Source organism: Eschrichtius robustus, chromosome 1, assembly GCF_028021215.1.
Source record: "Eschrichtius robustus isolate mEscRob2 chromosome 1, mEscRob2.pri, whole genome shotgun sequence".
Taxonomy (NCBI): domain Eukaryota; kingdom Metazoa; phylum Chordata; class Mammalia; order Artiodactyla; family Eschrichtiidae; genus Eschrichtius; species Eschrichtius robustus.
Window position 1 is genome coordinate 137,926,745 of NC_090824.1, and position 20,744 is coordinate 137,947,488.

Below are 20,744 nucleotides of genomic sequence, written 5' to 3' on the forward strand. Positions count from 1 at the left end.
CTCTAGGCCCGTGGGCATCAGTAGTTGCAGCACGCGGGCTCAGTAGTTGCAGTGTGTGGGCTCTAGGGTACGCAGGCTTCAGTAATTGTGGCTCATGGGCTCTACAGCGCAGGCTCAGCAGTTGTGGCACACGGGTTTGTTACTCCGCAGCATGTGGGATCTTCCAAGACCAGGGCTCGAACCCATGTCCCCTGCATTGGCAGGCGGATTCTTAACCACTGCGCCACCAGGGAAGTCCCAGCTGTTAGATTTGCCTGTTGGGACCCAGACAGGGGAGGGGGTGGGTGGGGAGCTGGAGTGAGAGGGAGAAGTGCCATGGGCTAGAGGAATATGCCAAAGGCGCTTTTGGATCCTGGATTGAGGCACCACTACTGGCCAGGTCCAAAAGTAGGGCTGCCCTGGCGCTGATGCCTATCCTGTGAGGTCCCCCAGCTCCCAAGGGAATGATACTGATTCCAACACTTACCCAGGACCACCTGGCTGGAGGAGGGGGTGCTTGCTCCCTTGAGTCACCAGAGCTGCCTGTGGTCAGCACAGGGTGTAAGGCTCAAGGGCGAGGACACAGCCAGCCCACTCCGGCTCCATCCTGTCCCTTCCCCAGTCACCCAATCTAGGTAAGGGGACCCTGAGCTATTTCACCCTCCCAAATTCCACACGCTTTTCCTAAGCGCCCTTTCCCCAATGTCTGCAGATAGCTGCGCCCCACTCCAGCTGGCTTACTCCCCACTCCCTGCAGTGCTCCTTTTTTTCAGCAAAGCCCATGAGCATAGACTTGAGATCTTTTTCTGAAAGACCTCCTGAGTCCTGAAGGCAGGCAAAGCCCAGGGACCTCCCGGCTGGAGTACAACCACTTTCCCCAACAGTAGAGGATCCAGAGCCAGCGTCTGCCTCAGTCTCCCCAACTGTACAAAGGGTGCATGCACTGTCCCGCCGGACTCCCTTCAAGGAAAGTTGGAGGCCGGACGAGGTCAGGAAGCGCAGAGGACAGCCCCTGGGAGACGACCCTAGGCGGTTGGCCGAAAAGAGCCGGTCCAGCCCGGATGGTGCCGGCCCCGCCCCATCCCCTTGTGGGCGTAGCTCACAGCTGCTGCCCCCCAGCGGGGTTTGGCTGGGCTCTCCGCGGGGTCTTAGTGCTCGCCGTCCACTTCAAACCTCCGAGGCCGTGGGCACCGGCTCTCATTCGCCTGCCCGCGGCCGCCGGTGCCCCGGTGGTCCGACCGCTGAACTCGCCTAGGTTGCCTCTCCAGCCCCCGCCCGTCATGAGAAGCGCGCTCCCCTTGCTCCTTTTCTCCCTGGTTGCCCTTTGCGGGCGAGGTGAGTTATCTTCGGGGAAGGAGGGAGGGACGCCTGGGTCGGCCAGAGCCCGGCTGGACTTGCCACAGGTGGGAGGGAAGGGAGGGTGTCCAGCACCCAGGGGAGTGGCCCGAGATTGTCCGGGACGAATGGGGGCGTGGGCGGGGCTAAGCCCACTCACGGCAGGAGGGGCGGGTCAGGATGAGTGTGTCTGCGACGTTTGGGGTGGGGACCGCCTGTCCTCTGCGCGGCCGCCAGGGCCACCCTCCATATGGAGCGCCTTTGGGCTGGGTAGCGGGGTTGAGTGGTACCCGCTCGACAGGCAGCTCTGCTCAATCCCAGCGCTACTGTAGATAGGGAAACTTAGCCTGGGGAGGGGGGGGCTACCCAACTCGCCAGCCCAAGTGTGTTTGGGGGTGGATCTCTTAGAAAACACACTTTTATGGCACCTCTGCCTCTGGTCACCCACTCCTAGGGGTTGGCCGGCCAGGACAACCAGCTTGGCTGAGTGCGGGGCTGGTGAAGTGCAGCCTGCCCCTCAGGAACCTGCAGACACCCGGAAGGGAAATCCAGTCAGCCCTTCCCAGGCAGAGTCCAGATACGGTGAGGATTGTCTGCTCCCGGCCTCAGTCTCCCCAGCTGAGTTCCAAGGACTCTTTCAGCTCCTACCCTCCAGCCCAAGCTTGTCCTCCAAGCCCTAGTCAGCCTAGAGGACCAGGGCTATATCTTCCTTGGACAGAGACACACCACCAGGGGTGTTGGAGGTAAGGGGTAGGGGGACATATGAAGTTCCTATAGGGAAGCGGAGATCTCACCAAAGATGGTGTCTGCACTCCATGTGTGCATCCTGGATCTGTCACCACTCGCTCAGTGACCCTCTCTGGGCCTCAGTTTCTCTATCTGTTCTATGGGGATGATATGCCTTGACTACATACTTAGGGACTCAGATGTGAGTCAGTTGCAGTGTTTCTTAAGTATGGTTCTGGGGCCACCTGCATCAGAAACACCCACTACACATCCCCGGGGCCCTATCCTAGGCTCACAGGACCAGAATCTCAGGAAATGGAGCCTGGGGATCTGCATTTATACAAGCATCCAAGTGATTCTTGCACATGATTGGAGAAGCTACTGATAATATATTGTGAGCTTTCTGTAAAACGTAAAAACCTCAACTTTTTGAAAAAAATCCATAGCTGCCTTTTAATAAATACAAATCTCTTGTTCCCTTCCTCAGTTAAGGACAAACATCCCCAACTGAAAATCACTCTGCCTTTCAGATGCCCACTTGCCAAGATTCCACTGACCCTTTACTTTCTGTGGTTTGTATTCCAAACCAATAGGTATTGCCTTTCCATCTTACCAATATAGATTTTTACCATTAGCTCTGCTTTTTCAGACTGTACACACACTCACACGTTTTAGAATTCCAGCCATGGCTTCCTCTCAGATTGTTAACCCCTTACTGGTGGGGAGCAGTTTTTCCAGAGAAGGCCAAGGAAGGCAAGGCCCTGGACAGAGGCAGGGCGGGCCCACTCCTTCTCAGAATCACTGGGTCATGACTGACCCCTAGTGGTGGCCTCTTTGTGTAACTGTGCCGGCCCCAGGGCTGGGAGGTGACCGCCAACTGTGCCCCAGAAGATTCCACCTATTCTGGGCCACCCCTGTCATCTGGGGGTGAGAGGCCTGTTCCTTGTCTTTTGAACCCGGCAGGCCTCATAGGCATAAAGCAGCAGATTGAAAAGCCTAAACAAATATAGTTTGGAAACCCCTCTGCCCCCCATGCACGTATACAAGTACAAACACAGGCACAGGCATGAGTACACACTTGGCTCTGGACACCAACATGGCTTCTGCAGGGACAGGCTCCTTACGGGGAAGTTAGCAAGGGCGCGAAAGAAGGCACAGGGGTTAGGGGAGGGCCTCTAACTGGCTCTGCCTCTGACTTGCTGGGACTCCTTGAGTAAGTTCCTCACCCTCTTTGGTCTCAGTTTCCCCAGATAAGAAATAGAGAGTGGGCTAAATGGTCTAAGGTTTTCGGAACCTCTTTCTCTGGATCCCACAGCTGGTCCTCAAGATGGGCGAGGGTCCCTCGGGGCCAGCTGAACGACTGAGAGGCAGGACAGGCCCAAAGGTGAGCAACCTGAGCATCCCAGGTGGGCTTGGAGCTGGAACACAAGCCCCCACAGCCTGCAGAGCAGTCCATGCCTCTCAGGTACCTAAGTACACCAGCCTCCTGGGGCTGCAGAGATGTGGGATCCAGCCTCCCCCAGCACTGCAGGGCTGGGGGCCAGGAGCCTCAGATTCTGACCCGAGCTGTCCCAGACATGCCTGATGGACTTGGGCAAGTCATACCCTACTGACATGATGGGTCAACTCAAATATATATAATAAAGAGGGTCTATGGGAGAGACCCAGCTATAACCTGGGGCTACAGACTGGCTTCCACGGTATTCAAGCAGCTGGCCTCTGGGAGGGGGTCCAGGGTATGAGAGGCAGGGCTCAGAATGTAGGCCAAGCATCCACAGGACCCCCTCTGGACAGCCTGGGGCAGGTTGGGGGAGGGACAGTGGGCAGCAGGTGCCCTGGGAGCATCTTTCACAGGCACTAAATACTGCATTTGCTCCAGATGGGCAATGAGTTGGAAAGTGCAGGGAGCAGGCAGGGCGGTGGCTGCCCCCCGTGGCCTCGTGTCCAGCCCAGCACCCACCCAGGAGTCCACCTCAGACTTGCTCTGTCAGGCAGTTCACACTCTGGGTCCTGTGGCCGCATCCAGAGGGTGGGATTTGGTAAGACAGAGTGAACTGGCCCCTCAGCGGAGGATGTAACCCCAGTCCTGGGCCTGGTGAGCCGGCAGACCCAACCCCACCTCCTCAGCCTCCCTTATTCCCTTATCCTTTTCCCACTTTCTTGCCTGCCCCGACACTGTTTACTCTGCACACCCGCATCTCTTCCCCTGTTCCTGGGGTCTCCTGCTCAGGTGTCCTTGACCTTCCTCTGAGGCTCCCTCTTTCCCAGGCCCCTCCCCAAACTGCCCTTACCTGAAGTCACCAGAGTGAACGAGATGGAGTTCCTGAATCTCACCTTCACTCCCAGACGTGTGAGGGAGATGGGACAAAGACCCAAACACCACATGGCAAGAGATCTGGGCTGTGAAAAGGGGCAGATCTGGGGCTGTGGGAGCTCAGTGGGGCTCCCGGCCAGGTCAGGCTCCCTGCAGGAGGCTGCGTTTGCTGGCTCGCAAGTATGGTTCTGAGCCCAGACCTCTCCTTTAAGCTCCAGACCAGGAGCCAACTGCCAGCTGGACCCCTCCATTTGGTGTCTCAAGGTGCACCCTGCACCCTGTAGGGCCGAGACTGAACCCAGGAAACTCCCCCTAGCCCAGGCCTTTTCTCTTTTAGTGAAAGCATCTCCCCAGCTCTGCACACAAACCCACGTTTGAAGAATATCTCTCCTCCACTACACGGGAAGCTCTCTGAGGGCAGGAGCCAGGGTTTTTGCTGGCTGTTACCCCCAGCGCATAACACAGTGCCTGGCACAAGAAAGACTCTCAGATATTTGATGGCTGGTCGCCTGGGGGCCGTCCTGGCAGAAGAAGGAGTGTGCTTGAAGATTTAGAAGTGAGACAATGAAGGCCACATGGGGAAAGGAAAGCAGTATATATGGCCAAAATATACAGTACCTCGGCGTAGAGGTGGAGAGGTAAGAAGAGATCAGGTTGAGGAAGAAATGCTGGTGCCAGGGGCTTTGGATGCCAAGCCGAAACGTTTGGATTTGAACTCTGCCTACAGCTCTGAGAGGTTACGGGCAGGGATGGGCTCTGGCTCAGTAGCTGTAGGAAGACCACTCTGGCACTGAATGGGACATGATGGCAAGGGCAGAGTGGGGGTGGGGAGACCAGCAAGGAGGCTACTGGAAGAGCCTGGGGCAGGGTGGTGAGCCAGGACCAGGAGGGATGGAGAGGGGAGGACAGACTGAGAGATTTGGAAAGTAGAATAGAACTGGGTGGCCACTTGGATGAACCAAAGGAGGGGTCAAAATATATGCCCAGGTTTTGGACTAGATGTCTAGAGCGTGGGGTGCCATTCATTGCTAGAGGGAACAGGAGGAGGAAGATGTAGGGCGTGGGAGGAGAGAGCTGAGCTCTGTCTTGGATAGACCTAATTTGAAGTCTCCAAGGAGAGGCAGGCCTGCCAGCACCTTAGCTGCTCCAGCTGGCCCTGAGGGCACCTGTGCTCTCTGGCCCTCGCAGCTCTCCCTTTCACTGCCATCACCTGGATGAGGACCCAGCAGATATGACTATGTGTTTTCCCAGGGGACTGCCGCGTGGCCAACGCGGAAGAGAAGCTCATAGATGACCTCCTGAACAAAACCCGCTACAACAACCTGATCCGCCCAGCCACCAGTTCCTCAGAGCTCATCTCCATCCAGCTGCAGCTCTCCCTGGCCCAGCTCATCAGTGTGGTAGGTACAGGGGGCAGCTGTGCCTTCCCCACAGCTGGACACAGTATGCTACATGCTCCTCATATGAATGCTCCCCTCAGAGCTGCTTCCAGGGGCGGGGTTCCAAACCTGTGCGTGGGGATGTGGAAAGGGCCACAGAGAAGATTAACAATGAGCCATGGTTCCCTCAGGCACTCCCAACTCAGAGATAGCAGAGGGGAGAAGGGGAGCTCCCTAGTGCCTCAGCCTTCCTCAGCACTCCCTACCAGGCCTCACATCCACACATCAAGCCCTGACAACCCTACTTTTGCACTCTGTAATCCATTCTTCATTTCCATACCTGCAGTGACCACCCTCATTTATCCAGACCCTCAGTTGGCTAGACCAATGCAGCAGCTGCCTCTGGTCTTGTCCCTACACCTGGGCCTCTGTACCCATTGGTTTCTGTACCCTAGTTCCTATCTCCCCGCAGTAGGTAGGGGGTATGTGAGGTCATCTGTTGAGCAGACTGGGGGAGATGATAGGGTAGAAGGAGGAGAAGCTTATGGCCATGTTGGAGGCCCACCTTGTCTATGGCAGGCCCATTGGCTGCCTACCCAGTGGACATTCCTGCCTCACAACTTCTTTGTTAATAAAACTATGACTTGATATTGAATACTCATGAACTTCATGGGCCCTTCTCCGGCCTCCTTGCCACGTATTGTTAAGTCGTAGCTAACCATGGTAATTCTATTCCTCCAGCCAATAATTAGTTAAGGCTTAGGCAAGAGCTGTAGCCCTGGCATTGGGATGTAGGGGCGGGGGTCTCTGGGAAAGTTTTCCTCACACTCAAAAAGGGACCCAAGAAAAGATTTGCCATTTCCTGCCATAGACATTGTCATGTGAAGGTTTTATATTTGGAACCATGGCGTCCATCTTATGATTGTGGGGGAAAAACAAGAGACTCACAGAGTCCTAACATCACTGTCAGCAACCTAGAATCCTGACATCATTGAATTATTGCATTAACCAACACTGAAATGATTGGCCTGCTCTCTTGTTATGTGATATAACAGATGTCCTTATTGTTTTAGCCACTTGTAGTTGGATGTTTTGTTGTGTTCCAGCTATGCTTGAAGCCAAAGCATTTAAACTGGTCCTGGGATATGGATTGGCAGGTGACTCCAAACTGGGAAACTAGAGTGTACAAAGTGGGCAGGACATCCCTAGCAAAGAGAAGAGCACGTGCAAAGGGACAGACAGCATTTTTGGAATGAAAGAATCATGACTTAGAGGTCGAGTCAGGGGTCTCAAAGTTTAGGCAAATTCCTTAATTTATGCATATGGAAAAAGATCAGATGAACAACCTAGGACCTTGTCCAGAAGTTCTGGCGATGCCAGAAGTAGATCCCAAATTGCCTGACTCCCAGCTCTGCACACTGACTGGCCACTCCTTTTCCCAAGACCTTGCCAGGGCACTGGAAATCCACCGTGCCTCTCCTCCTGAGCCTTGGGGAGCCAACCAATGCGGCTGAACCTCCTCTGGTCTGGTGGCTGCGTTCTTACTGCCACCCTCTCTCTCTAGCACACTCAGCCCTCACAAACCCAGCCCCTCCAACCTATAGCCCTCACGAAGGCTTTGGCCAGATTAATGGCTGGCTTCCTCCCCTGGGACGAAGCACAGCCCAAGAATGGGGGAGGGGTGAAAAGCCTGTGCTCTCTGTCCCTCTCCCCTCCGCAGGCCAACTGGAAGGAATAAGTGCTTCCGGCCAGGCTGCTCCCAGGCTGGTGTCTGAGTGTTACTGTCCAGCCAAAGGCTTTTTGCTTAATGGAGTGAGCCCAGCTGCGGCCTTGTAGCTGCTGCCTTGCAGCTGCTGCCCTGGTGAGGGGGAACAGGAAGGCAGCTCTAGCCACACTTCCAGGCTAAGGCTGCCCCTGCCAGATCTGCTCTGTGGTCCCTGTGGGATAACAGAAGTTACCAGAAGGAGGAGGGCACACAGCCTCCAGCCCCATGCCTATGAGTGTAGCACTGTGAGCTGTCATAATCCTGAAAGCTGTGTACAGAACAAATATGAGGTTTGGGGGGTTATTTTTCCTTTTGTACTTCAGGGTTTGGTTTTTAAGGAGGGAGGGTTATGGGCATAACCAGTTTAAAGATGGAAGTTTCTAGGGAGCAGGCAGGGAGTCTGTGCTGTGTAAGGCCAGCAAGCCTTCAGAAGCAGCTCTTCGGGAAGGCCAGGACTGCCTTTGGGAAGGCAGCTGCTGGGGGAGTAAAGGGGACTGAGGCACCGGACTAAAGAAGGAGAGAACTTTCTGGGTGGTAGAAATGTTCTATACCATGAAAGGAGGTAGGTTACCTGGATAATGCATTGTTAAAACTGATCAAACTGTACCCTTAAGATCTGTGCATTTCACTGTATATAAATTGTACCTCACCTTCACTGTATGTAAATTGTACCTCAACTTTAAAAAAATTATTTTTTAAGACAGCTGAAGGTTTTCAACTTTCTGTAATGACAGAGTATCTTGTTGCAGATTAACTTTTCCACAAGAACAATTAGAAAAGGTGGACAAAAATGCCTGTCCTCCCCCAAATCTGTTTGAAGGTCTTAGAGAGCTTAGCCAGGACTTGAAGGACCAGGATCCAGGAGGTGACTCTGATAGCTTCTGGTGCTTTTCCTGTCATTTGATGATTGGTAAACAGTATAAAGCCAAGGGAGCTGAGTACAGAGTGGTGGCTAAGAGTCTGGGAAGCCTAGCTGAATGCTTGGCACTCTTACAGGGCTAGGATGACACAAATTGGAATTGGAGCCCCACTAAGGAGACGGGGCCTCGGTGAGGACCTTGCAAGGAGCATCGCTGAGAGTCAAAATGAATGAAGAACAGACCAGGGGCTTCCCTGGTGGCGCAGTGGTTGAGAATCTGCCTGCCAATGCAGGGCACACGGGTTCGAGCCCTGGTCTGGGAAGATCCCACATGCCGCGGAGCAACTGGGCCCATGAGCCACAGCTACTGAGCCTGCGCGTCTGGAGCCTGTGCTCCGCAACAAGAGAGGCCGCGATAGTGAGAGGCCCGCGCACCGTGATGAAGAGTGGCCCCCGCTTGCCGCAACTAGAGAAAGCCCTCGCACAGAAACGAAGACCCAACACACCCAAAAATTAATTAATTAATTAATTAATTTAAAAAAAAAAAGAAAAAAGAAAAAAAAAAAAAAAGAACAGACCAGCCCTCATAAAAACTAAAACCTGCTTTGAACCAGCTCAGTCACAGACTAGATGAAGGTGATCTGTCCCTCCTCTAATTGCCTGCCATAAAGCCAAAGTCAGTCGTCCCTGGAGGCAGATAAAGTCAGATAAAAACTTACTAGGCAGGCAATAAGACAAGACTAAATAAGAAAAAACCAAGAGAGAAGAGAAACAGACACACAGATGATTCAAATATTGGCATCTTCAGACATAGACTTTTAAATAACTGCCATTAAGATGGTAAAATTTGTTATGTGTATTTTACCACTATTAAAAATAAACAAAATAAATAAACATTCTTAAAAAGAAAATGCGATGCATTAATATGTTCAAGAAACTTATAATGATGGAGAATTTAAAATTTATTAGATGGGTTTAATAGCAGATTGGTCGTAGCAGAAGAGAAAGTTAAGGAACAGGAAGAGAGGTCAATTGAAAATATCTAGACAAATTATAGAAAAAAGAAAGGAAAATACAGAAAAGAAGATAATATGATACAGGATAAAAATGTCAGGTCTAACGTGTATTTGGAGTTCCAGAAAGAATGGGAATAAAAATAAGAAGCAAAGGTTGAAGTGATACTGACTGAGAATTTTCCAAAACTGACTAAAGACATTAAGCTACACATGCAAGAGGCTCTATGAACCCTATGAGAGGTAAATACAAAGAAAATCATACCCAGGTACATCATACTCAAACTCCTGACAACCAAAGACAAAGAAAATCTTAAAAGCAGTCAGGGGAAACAAAAGTCAGAAGCAACAATAAAACTAACAGCTGAAAAGGGAAACCAGAAAATTGAATGACATTTTTTAAGTGCTGTAAGAAAAAACTGCAAACTTAGAAATATACCACCAGTAAAAATATAATTAAAAATGAAGGTGAGGGCTTCCCTGGTGGCACAGTGGTTAAGAATCTGCCTGCCAATGCAAGGGACATGGGTTCGAGCTCTGGCCCAGGAAGATCCCACATGCCGTGGAGCAGCTAAGCCTGTGGGCCACAACTACTGAGCCTGAGCTCTAGAGCCCGCAAGCCACAACTACTGAGCCCACGTGCCACAACTACTGAAGCCTGCGCGCCTAGAGCCTGTGCTCTGCAACAGAGAAGCCACGACAATGAGAAGCCCTCACACCACAACAAAGAGTAGCCCCCACTCACTGCAACTAGAGAAAGCCTGCGTACAGTGATGAAGACCCAACATGGCCACAAATAAATAAATAAATAAATTTATTAAAAAAAATAAGAAGGTGAAATAAAGATGTTTTCAGGAGAGAGAGAGAGAGAGAGAGAATTTAATACAAGAAGACCCAATATGGAAAATGATCCCAGATGGAAATATAGAAATGTAGGAAAGAATGAAGCACAACAGAAAGGGTAAATATATGGGTGAATTTGAATTGATATTGACAGCATAAAAAAAACTGAAAAAAATATCTTGCAAGGTTTTAATTATATGTAGAATTAGATACATGACAATAACCCAAAAGTAAGGAGGGGGTAGATGAAATTGAAATGTTCTAAAGTTCTTGCCTTGTTCTGGAAGTGATAAAAGAACTAATTTATATTAGATGCTAAAAAGTCAAGTATATGCATATTGCAGACTCCAGAGTAACTACCTAAAGAACAGTCACATTAATATCGGGAGAAATGGATAATAAAATCGTTAATCCAAAATGAGGCAAGAAAAGAGAGAAAGGGAATAAACAGAAAACAGATAGATGGTAGGTTTAAACCCAAATTTATCAGTAACTACACTGAATGTAAATGGCCTAAATACTCTAATTAAAACAAGACATTTGGGGTGGGGGGGAGACAATTGGCATGCATCCTCTCTCTCCTCTTCCCATCTACCCCTCAACAGTCTGGAATGTGGGTGTAATGACTGGAGCTGCAGCAGTCATTGTGGACCATGCAGATGAGAGCCACACTCTAGGTGTGGTAGAGAAGAAATCCGGAAGGAACCTGGGTCCCTAAGGACTTTGCAGAGCAAAGCCACCATATTACAGGTATACCTCAGAGGTACTGCAGGTTTGGTTTCAGACCACTGCAACACAGTGAATATCACCATAAAGCAAGTCACATGATTTTTTTGGTTTCCCAGTGCATATAAAAGTTATGTTTACACTATGCTGTAGTCTATTAAGTGTGTAATAGCATTATGTCTAAAAAACAACGTACATAACTTAATTTTAAAATACTTTATTGCTAAAAAATGCTAACCATCATCTGAGCCTTCAGTGAGTTGTAATATTTTGCAGTAGTAACATCAAAGATACTGATCACAGATCACTGTAACAAATACAGTAATAATGAAAAAGTTTAAAATATTGCAAAAATTACCAAAATGTGACACAGAGACACAAAGTAAGCAAGTGCTATTGGAAAAATGGTGCCAACAGACGCTCCACACAGAGTTGCCACGAAACTTTAATTTGGAAAAAATGCAGTATCTGTGAAGCACAATAAAACGAGGTATGCCTGTACGTCCAAACTGTTGCAAGAGAGAAATAAACTTATTTAAGGCAGTGTTACTCTGGCTCTCTGTTACTGGCAACTGAACCTTCTTCTACTGATATGCTTACCTAGTTGAGGATTCAGGAAAGGTTCCTAGAGGAAGTGACTACCAAGCTGATATCAAGATGCTGGAAGTTATCTTGGTAAAGAGGAGGCAGGGAAATTGGTACAGACTGAGAGCACAAGACACTTTCAGAGAACTAAAGAAGGCCAGGGTGGGGGCGGATGTCGGGGGAAGGGCACAGAATAAAGGTAATATGAAGCTGGGAAAGTTGGCAGGACCTTGCAGACCCTGTGAAGGAGTTGGATTTTTATTTTATATGTGAAGGAAGCCACAGAAGTGACCTAAGTAAAAATAGGATTAAGGGGGAAATGGCAGGAACTTTGGAAGTTTCTTCTGGCTGCAGAGGAAGAATAGATGTGTGTCTGTATGGGGTATGTGTGCAGAGTGGTCATAGACCAGTTGGGAGGGTCTTGCAGTGGTTCAGGTGAGAGATGGATTATGGTGGCCTGGATTATTGTGGTAGGATTCTTATATTCTTCAGAAAATATTTACTGCATATCTGATACATCCCAGATACCCTTAGATGCTAGTAGGAGGTGGCATATAATACACAAATAGAGGTGGCCAGTGGTGATAAGAGCTATAAAGAAAAATGAAGCAGGGGTGACGCAGTGGTTAAGAATCTGCCTGCCAATGCAGAGGACACGGGTTCGAGCCCTGGTCCGGGAAGATCCCACATGCCGCGGAGCGACTAAGCCCGTGTGCCACAACTACTGAGCCTGCGCTCTAGAGCCCGCGAGCCACAACTACTGCAGCCCGCATGCCTAGAGCCTGTGCTCTGCAACAAAGAGAAGCCACCACAATGAGAAGCCCGCACACTGCAACAAAGAGTAGCCCCTGCTCGCCACAACTAGAGAAAGCCTGTGCGCAGCAATGAAGACCCAACGCAGCCAAAAAATTAATTAATTAATTAATTTAAAAAAAGAAGAAAAATGAAGCAGGGAGAGAGGGGAACGGGGTGCTATTTTATATAGAAAGGTCAGGGAAGACCTGAAGAAAGTGAGGAAGTCAGCTGTGTGGATTTCCAGGAAGAGGGAATAATGTGCAAAGGCAGAAGCAAAGAGACACGTATAGCTGAAGTGGGATGAGCAAACAGGAAAGTGTTGAGATAAGAGGTACTAGAGCTAATAGGGATGGAGGTGGGGGAGGGGGGCAGATCATGGATGGCCTTGTAGGCCCTGGGCAGAACTTTGGCTTTCACTTTAGATGAGATGGGAGGGGAGTGGAGGGTTTCAGCAGAGAGACGTAGTCTGAGGAGCTGAGATTTTAAAAGGATTACCCATGTTGCTCTATAGAGAACAGACTAAAGGCAGGCCAAGGCAGAGCAGGAAGGCCAGTTGGGAGGCTACTGCAATAGTCTAGGCAACAGATGATGGCGGCAGAGGAGATGGGGAGAAGCAGACAAATTTGAGACTCGTGTAGGAGGTACAATCTACAGGACTTACTGATGGATCAGAGAGCAAGGGATCAGGGACAACTGCCAGGTTTCTGGCTTGTGGAATTGTATGGCTGGGGGGTGCCAGTCACTGAGACGGCAATGCCAGTGGAGGCCCAGGTCTGGGTGAAGATCATGAGGTTTGTCTCAGGCATGTTGGGTGTGAAATACGTCTGAGCCCTTCGAGGATGTTAAGTTGGTGGTTGGTCACGTGGCCCTGGAGCTCAGAGACTTTTGCTTGATAAAGTGGGGTCTATCACCTCCTGACAGGTGCACTGATAACCTCATTTCCCTCCCCAGAATGAGCGAGAACAGATCATGACCACCAACGTCTGGCTGAAACAGGTAAGTGCCCTGCAGGGTCCCCAGCCCAAGGAGGCGTTTTCTCCAGGGCTGCCCCTTGGCGGCGAGGGACCTACAAGTGACGGGGCCTTGCCTGTCTGCTCAGGAATGGACAGACTACCGCCTGGCCTGGAACAGCTCCCGCTATGAGGGTGTGAACATCCTGAGGATTCCCGCAAAGCGCATCTGGCTGCCTGACATCGTGCTTTACAACAAGTTAAGTGGCAGGGTTGGCCAAGGTGGTGAGGGCCAGGCCTCCAGTCCTGTGCTTCACCCAGACTTCCAAGCTGTCAGGCTGCAAGAGGAATTAGAGATGAGCAGAGCCAGCACCCTCAGTTACAGATGGGGAATTGGAGGCCAGAGATGGGGAGGGCCTTGTGACTCACTCAGGCACAGCTGGGACCAGGGCCACCATCCTGACCCCAAGTCCAGTGCTCTTTCTGTCCTCCATACTGTCCTCTTTCTGACCTTCGGTTGCTTTGTCAGTGTTGGGTGTTGGTAGCACTGACTTGATATGCATAAATATCTCAGGTAGGTGGAGGGGGATAAAGAGACTTCCCAGGTTGTAGTTGTACCAGCAGAAGCAAGAAATGATTAGGAGTAGGTGGTCTAAGGACAGAAATACCTGACTTTAAATCTTAGCTGTACTGCTTACTAGTTTTCTGACCTTGAAGAGGACAACTTCTCTGAGCCTTGTTTTTCCCATCTGTAAAATGGGGATGATAATAATATCTACTTCATTGGACTGTTGTGAGGCTTAAATGAGCTAATCTATGTAAAGCCTTCAAGCTGTTTCATGGCAGGGCTCTCACCGCCAGGCAGTTGCCAAGTAAAGCAGGCCTTTCCAGTGAGGGCATGGGGGTTTGGAAGAGTGATTAGTGAGAAATAATCCTGCAGGGCTCTTTGGCAAGTTCTAAGAACAGCCAGGCGTCATCTATGGATTTCATGATATTCTCCTCCATGCCCTGCCCCCACCCCCAGTGCTGACGGTACCTACGAGGTGTCTCTCTATACCAATGTGGTGGTCCGCTCCAATGGCAGCATCATGTGGCTGCCCCCTGCCATCTACAAGAGTGCCTGCAAGATCGAGGTGAAGCACTTCCCCTTTGACCAGCAGAATTGCACCCTCAAGTTCCGTTCTTGGACCTACGACCACACGGAGATCGACATGGTCCTCAAGTCACCCACGGCCAGCATGGATGACTTCACCCCCAGTGGTGAATGGGACATAGTTGCCCTCCCTGGGCGAAGGACGGTGAACCCGCAGGACCCCAGCTACGTGGACGTGACTTACGACTTCATCATCAAGCGCAAGCCGCTCTTCTACACCATCAACCTCATCATCCCCTGCGTGCTCATCACCTCCCTGGCCATCCTCGTCTTCTACCTGCCCTCCGACTGTGGCGAGAAGATGACGCTGTGCATCTCTGTGCTTCTGGCGCTCACCGTCTTCCTGCTGCTCATCTCCAAGATCGTGCCGCCCACCTCCCTTGACGTGCCGCTCATCGGCAAATACCTCATGTTCACCATGGTGCTGGTTACCTTCTCCATCGTCACCAGCGTCTGTGTGCTCAATGTGCACCACCGCTCACCCAGCACGCACACCATGGCGCCCTGGGTCAAGCGCTGCTTCCTACACAAGCTGCCCACTTTCCTTTTCATGAAGCGCCCTGACAGCAGCCCCTCCAGGGCCCCCCAGCCCAGCCAGGCTCACCTGACCAAGTCCAAGGCCACCACCACTGCCTTGGCCATGGGCCCCGCCAGCTCCTCCAACCTCTACGGGAACTCCATGTACTTTGTGAACCCTGCCTCTGCAGCTCCCAAGTCTCCAGCCGGCTCTGACTCAGCGGGTATCCCCAGGGATTTCCGGCTGAGGTCTTCTGGGAGGTTCAAGCAGGATGTGCAGGAGGCTTTAGAGGGTGTCAGCTTCATTGCCCAGCACATGAAGAGTGACGATCAGGACCAGAGTGTAAGTTGCTAGCCCAGCCCCCAACACCTGCCCAATGGAAGAGGCTGGGATAATATAGTCAGTTTCCCATTTCCTGAAGTTAATTCATGAGACAAGGGTTCTCAAACTCTTTGTTTGAATAAGGAATCCAAGACTGAAATGAGTTTTATTCTAGTTTCGTGCATCGAGGGATAGGAAGGAAGTACCAGGGATCCTTTTTTGTTTGTTGTGGGTTCCCCAAAAGCAGAGCCTGATATAAGGACCTGGGCAGAGGGAGTGTTTTTGAGACGTGATCCCAGGAAGCACAGTGAGGAAGTGGAGAAAGTGAGACAGGGAAAGGAGGAAAGCCAATGTCGGTATCAGTGAGCAGGATACTGCCACGGGCTCTGGGGGCTACTCCAGTCAGAGAGCCTCTGCGGAAGCCGGAAGCATGGAAGCAAGCCTCAGAATCATCCCCCAGGAGGGAGGAGGGTATTTGCCCATTAGCTCCCATCCCCAAGGCTCTAGTAACCTTGGGGGCATTAACTCCCCTGCACCTCCTGGTTTTGCCAGCTGGTTGTGGAGCAAGCAGTTTTGGTGCTGGAGAAAGCCCTGGGGCAGAGAAGAGAGGAGAAGCAGGCAGAAAGTGGAAGGCTGTCGTGGGCTGGAAAATGATTCTGCAGCCTTTAGGGACACAGGTGGGCCAGGGCACCAAGGGCATATGCTCCCATCCTTGTCAGGCTTGCCAAGAAGCCATACAAACATTTATAACTCTTAGGAGTATAGAACCATCCATTTAAATATTATTGCTACCAGGATAATAAATTATCAAGGACAATTACAGATTTCTAAAAAGAGGTTAAGTTTACTTTCACAGGACAAAGCCATGAGTTCTAGAGTTTAGGTGTCTTGACCGACTCCTCTGAACAAGTTAATGCTTCAAAGGACAATTTCATAACTAAACACAGAACGTGATGGTACGGTTAGAAATTTTCACACACATTTCCAGACTGGGTTGGAGAACAAGTTTCAGAGTCTTGGGAATGTTCGCATTTTAACACCTTATCAGATCAGATTCTTTGAACAGGTTTTTATGCCACAACACGCAGCTGCATGCAAAAAAGAGGGCATCGCCTTGTTCTTACCTTTCTGTGATTCCTTTTCACTAGCCACATTCTCAAGGGAAGGCACGGGGATTCCATTATTTAGTGCCAAGAGAAAAGAGCAGGGTGGAAAAGCTCCAAAATTACACTGTGAAAACAAGAAAGAATTGCTAACAAGCGGAATATAGGACACAAGTTCTTCCACACCCTTGTCCTCAGAGTGTGGTCCTTGGACCAGCAGCACTGGTCTCACCTGGGAGCTGTTTAGAAATGCTGCATCTCACGCCCCACCCCAGACCTGCTGGCTCAGCAGCTACATGTTCACCAGATCCCCAGGGGATTCCTAGGCTCAGTCCAGTTTGAGAAGCACAGCTCTATAGGATTATCAGATTTCACTTTCTAAAAAATTAATTTAATTATGCTTGCTTTAGTTCAGAACCATTCAGTAGTTCAGCATCATCTAATTCATTGACTCCCAAATATTAATATACAGACTGGGGCCCTCCTGGCTAATTAGGAACCACTTGGGCAACTTTTCAAAATACAGCTTTGGGGCTACCTGTTCTGACTGAGCTGGGATCTCTGTGGCAGGTGGTCCAGGAGCTGCATTTTTCACCAGATCCCCGCTGGTTCCTGTGCATATGCAGGTTGAGAAACTGGTCTCCGGCAGCCCTGGCTGAGCCACCCGCATCCTGAGCTCTCTCTTCTAAAGGTCTCACCACCCCCTAGACACTCACAGGCCTCCGCCTCTTTCTAACTCAATTAATTAAAAGCATTTTGTGGGAAGGAGCCAGGCAGGGCCCACAGTTATTATATTTGCCCGTGTTCATTGAGCTCCAACCACACATCAGGCACTCTAACAGGACGTGATATACGTTACTGCTAATTCTGCCAGGAACCTGTGAAGTGTCATTTACTCGAATCCCGATTCTACAATAGAAAAAGCTAGGCCCAGAGAGGCTCATTAACTTGCCCAAGGTCACACAGCTGGCACAGAGCAGAGCCAAGCTCCATACTCAGATCTTTCTGATGTCATTAACATTCCTTGCCCTTCGCAGTGCCTTGCCCTGAACTGACACATGGGGGCCTTATTTGTTGATCGACTTTCTCATGTCTAGCTGGAGAGAAGAGGCTTTCTTCCCTTCCAGAGCATGCCCGCCCCTGTGCCAGCCTGGGCTGTTTCTCATCTGCAGCACTTTCACCCTCCCTGGTGATTAACTGGTCACTATAAATAGCACAAAAATATAAAAAGAGGGGAAAAGGCACACACACACAGACACAGACACAGACACACACACACACACACAGTTGTTTGCAATTAGGGCTGTCACAAAGAAACCCAAGAGTGCCTTGTGGAAAGTGGGCGGTGCCTGCTGCATCTAGGAAACAGACAGCTGCTGTGTTTGGCTGGGGGTGTGGGGCTGGTTGAGCAGGGATTACCCTGGAGGGGAGATGCACACCACTGACCAGGGCTCTGACAAATTGGGTCACTGACATCAGCTTGCCCATTGCTGCCCGAATTTCCAGCTCCAGAGCCTCTGCTGAGCTCTGCTGATCCAGCCGCTCTCCACCAGGGCAAGTACGCATGCAGAAGGATCCAGACAGGCTGGGCTGTAAAAGCGGGTGAGGGGAAGGGAGACCAGAATGCTGGGTCTCTCTGGGGGCATCTCCCCCAGGCCAAGGAGGCAGGCACATCTGTGGTGGCACCTCAGGAGGCTAGCCATGTTTCTGCCAATCCTATACCCCACACCTGGGCCTGAGAAGATGGGGGGGCGGGGAAGGAGGTGGAGAGAAACCCAGATGATGTGGAAGGAGGCTGGGTCTTAATTACAGGAACTAGCAGACAACGCCGTTAATGGAACTGAGCAAATTAAACAGGATTTCCAGGTGTCCTGCAGGTCCCATTGCCCAACCCCCTCTCAGCTAGGTGCACCTCAAGTCTTCCTTTGGGTGAAGCCAGCTTAGGCAGGGGGCTTGGGGTGAAAATGAGAGCAGGGGCCTTGTGATCCTCAGGTCTCATTCCCCTTATTTATAATCCAGTTTGGTTTCGAATCACACATGTGGCGTTAATAACCCCTTCCATTCCTAACCTTCCCAAACAGCCTGGTTCCCAGTGGCTCCCTGATGCCATGCAGGGCGGGTAGGGGTGGATTGAGGACCCGAGAGGCACACAGGTACCCAGCTGAAAGACCAGCCTCAGACTCAGAACTTACCACTCCATGTTCTAAGTGGCCTACGGGGTCCCTGGCCAGATAGTGAGGCCCCAGCTCGGGGGAGGAGGGAAAGCAGGGAGGACCTCCGCGCTTGGCGCCTGTAACCGGCCCCTCTATCTGCCCACAGGTCATTGAGGACTGGAAGTACGTGGCCATGGTGGTGGACCGGCTGTTCCTGTGGGTGTTCGTGGTTGTGTGTGTGCTCGGCACCGTGGGGCTCTTCCTACCTCCCCTCTTCCAGACCCACACACCTTCTGAAGGGCCCTAGGCTGCCCCACGTGTCTGAGGCCCCCAGGATGTGGGGTGAGATGATGTGAGTGGCCAGACGGACAGTCTGCTGCTTCCTTCTGGGTCACGGCTGATGAGGCCCTAAATAAATGAGTCTGTCAGCCATCAGCCCCATCAAACAGCCATGGCCATGGGAGGAGCAAGGATGGGGGGGCCTGGACCGTCCTCTCTGAAGGCCTTGGAGGAACCCCAGGAAACCCGCTGCAGGAGGGTCTTTGGACACCTTAATTCCGGTCTGGCTTCCTTCCCTGCAGCAGGCACTGGGGATAAAGATGCGTGTAACGGTGGCACCCACAGTATGCCAGGCATCTGGTCTGCATGCCGGCTTCCCTCTCACTCCATCTCCCTCCACTCCTCCTTGTCCACTAGGTTCACTGGCCTTCTTTTAGTCCCTCACATGCTTCAAGATCTTCCCAGCTTAGAGCCTCTGCATTTGCTGTACATCCTACCCAAACCTTCTTCCCCAGATGTCTCGTAAGCTCTTCCCACGGCTGCATCATTCAGGGCTCTGCTCCAATCCATCATTTGTCCAATGTCACCTCCCCCAGGGGCCTTCCCCAGTCACTCATTCCAAAGCATTCTCCCCACAGCCACGTTACCCTGACACCTTCCTCCAGCAGCCCTCAGTACCCGAGGCTCTCACCCGCTAGAGTGTGAGCTCCGTGAGAGCAGGGACCTGGCCCTTCGTGTTCGCTGCAGTATCCTCAGGGCCTAGGACAGATCTCGGCCCATAGTAGGTGCTCAATAAATGTTTGCTGAATGAAGACATGACTCCTATTCCTCCTTCAATCTCAGATGCCCGCTCCCCTCAGCAGCTTTCCCTCGTTCTCCACCTGAAAGGAATGGCTCTCTCCTCCATGCTCCGCGGCCCTGGTCATGCTCTGCTGTCTTTTGCACGGTGCCTGGCACATCGTAAGCACTCAAAATATTTGTGCGATGGAGGAGGACTTTTCAAAAAATCTATTTTAAAAATTATTATACAATAAAACTGACTTTTTAGGTACTGTTCTATTAATTTTAACACATGTATAGATTCATGTAATCAGGATGTAGGAGTCACTCATCACCCAAAACAGCTCCCACCTGCTACTCCTTTATGGTCATGTGTCCCTCCACCCCTAACCCCCCACAACCACTGAGCTTTTCTCCATCACTATAGTTTAGTCTCTTCAAGAATAACCTCTAGGGACTTCCCTGGTGGTGCAGTGGTTAAGAATCCACCTGCCAATGCAGGGGACATGGGTTCAAGCCCTGGTCTGGGAAGATCCCACATGCCGCGGAGCAACTAAGCCCGTGAGCCACAACTACTGAGCCCGCTTGCCACAATTACTGAAGCCCACCCGCCTAGAGCCTGTTCTCCACAACAAGAGAAGCCACTGCAATGAGACACCCGTGCACCACAATGAAGAGTAGACCCCGCTCACCGCAACTAGAGAAAGCCCGCGTGCAGCAATGAAGACCCAACACAGCCAAATATAAATAAATAAATAAATAAATTTATAAAAAAAAAAAAAAAGAATAACCTCTAATGAGGACTTCCCTGGTGGTCCAGCAGTTAGCACTCCATGTTCACAATGCAGGGGGCCCAGGTTTGATCCCTGGTCAGGGAACTAGATCCCACGGGCCACAATTAAAGATCCCGCATGCACCAACGTTAGTATGGAACCACTGGAGAGTGGCTTCTTTCACTCAGCATAATGCCTTTGAGATTCATCCAAGTTGAAGATTGTAACAATAGTTTGTTCTTTTGCATCCATCATATGGCTGTTGAAGCACATTTAGGTTGTTACCAGTTTGGGGCAATTATCAATAGCGTTACTATAAACATTTCACATATAGGATTTTGTGTGAACAAAACTTTTCATTTTTCTAGTTAAATACTCAGGAATGTGATTGCTGGG

The 20,744-nt window shown here is 50.8% G+C and overlaps 1 protein-coding gene and 1 pseudogene across 1 annotated transcript; one reads left to right on the plus strand and one right to left on the minus strand.

Annotated features, from left to right (window-relative positions):
- The first annotated feature begins 1,230 nt into the window (after positions 1-1,230).
- On the plus strand, positions 1,231-18,823 carry CHRNB4 (cholinergic receptor nicotinic beta 4 subunit). The gene is made up of 6 exons (XM_068537344.1): positions 1,231-1,314; positions 5,606-5,754; positions 13,271-13,315; positions 13,419-13,528; positions 14,294-15,281; positions 18,683-18,823. The coding sequence occupies exons 1-6, from the start codon at positions 1,260-1,262 to the stop codon at positions 18,821-18,823; spliced, it is 1,488 nt and encodes a 495-aa protein (XP_068393445.1). The 5' UTR covers positions 1,231-1,259.
- On the minus strand, positions 8,395-9,051 carry LOC137766412 (putative transmembrane protein ENSP00000320207; annotated as a pseudogene).
- Positions 18,824-20,744: the final 1,921 nt, after the last annotated feature.

Coding starts and splice junctions, on each gene's coding strand:
- CHRNB4 (XM_068537344.1), top strand. CDS start 1,260: ATGAGAAGCGCGCTCCCCTTGCTCCTTTTCTCCCTGGTTGCCCTTTGC. Junction 1,315..5,605: donor GGTTGCCCTTTGCGGGCGAG/GTGAGTTATCTT, acceptor GTGTTTTCCCAG/GGGACTGCCGCGTGGCCAAC. Junction 13,529..14,293: donor GACATCGTGCTTTACAACAA/GTTAAGTGGCAG, acceptor CCCCACCCCCAG/TGCTGACGGTACCTACGAGG.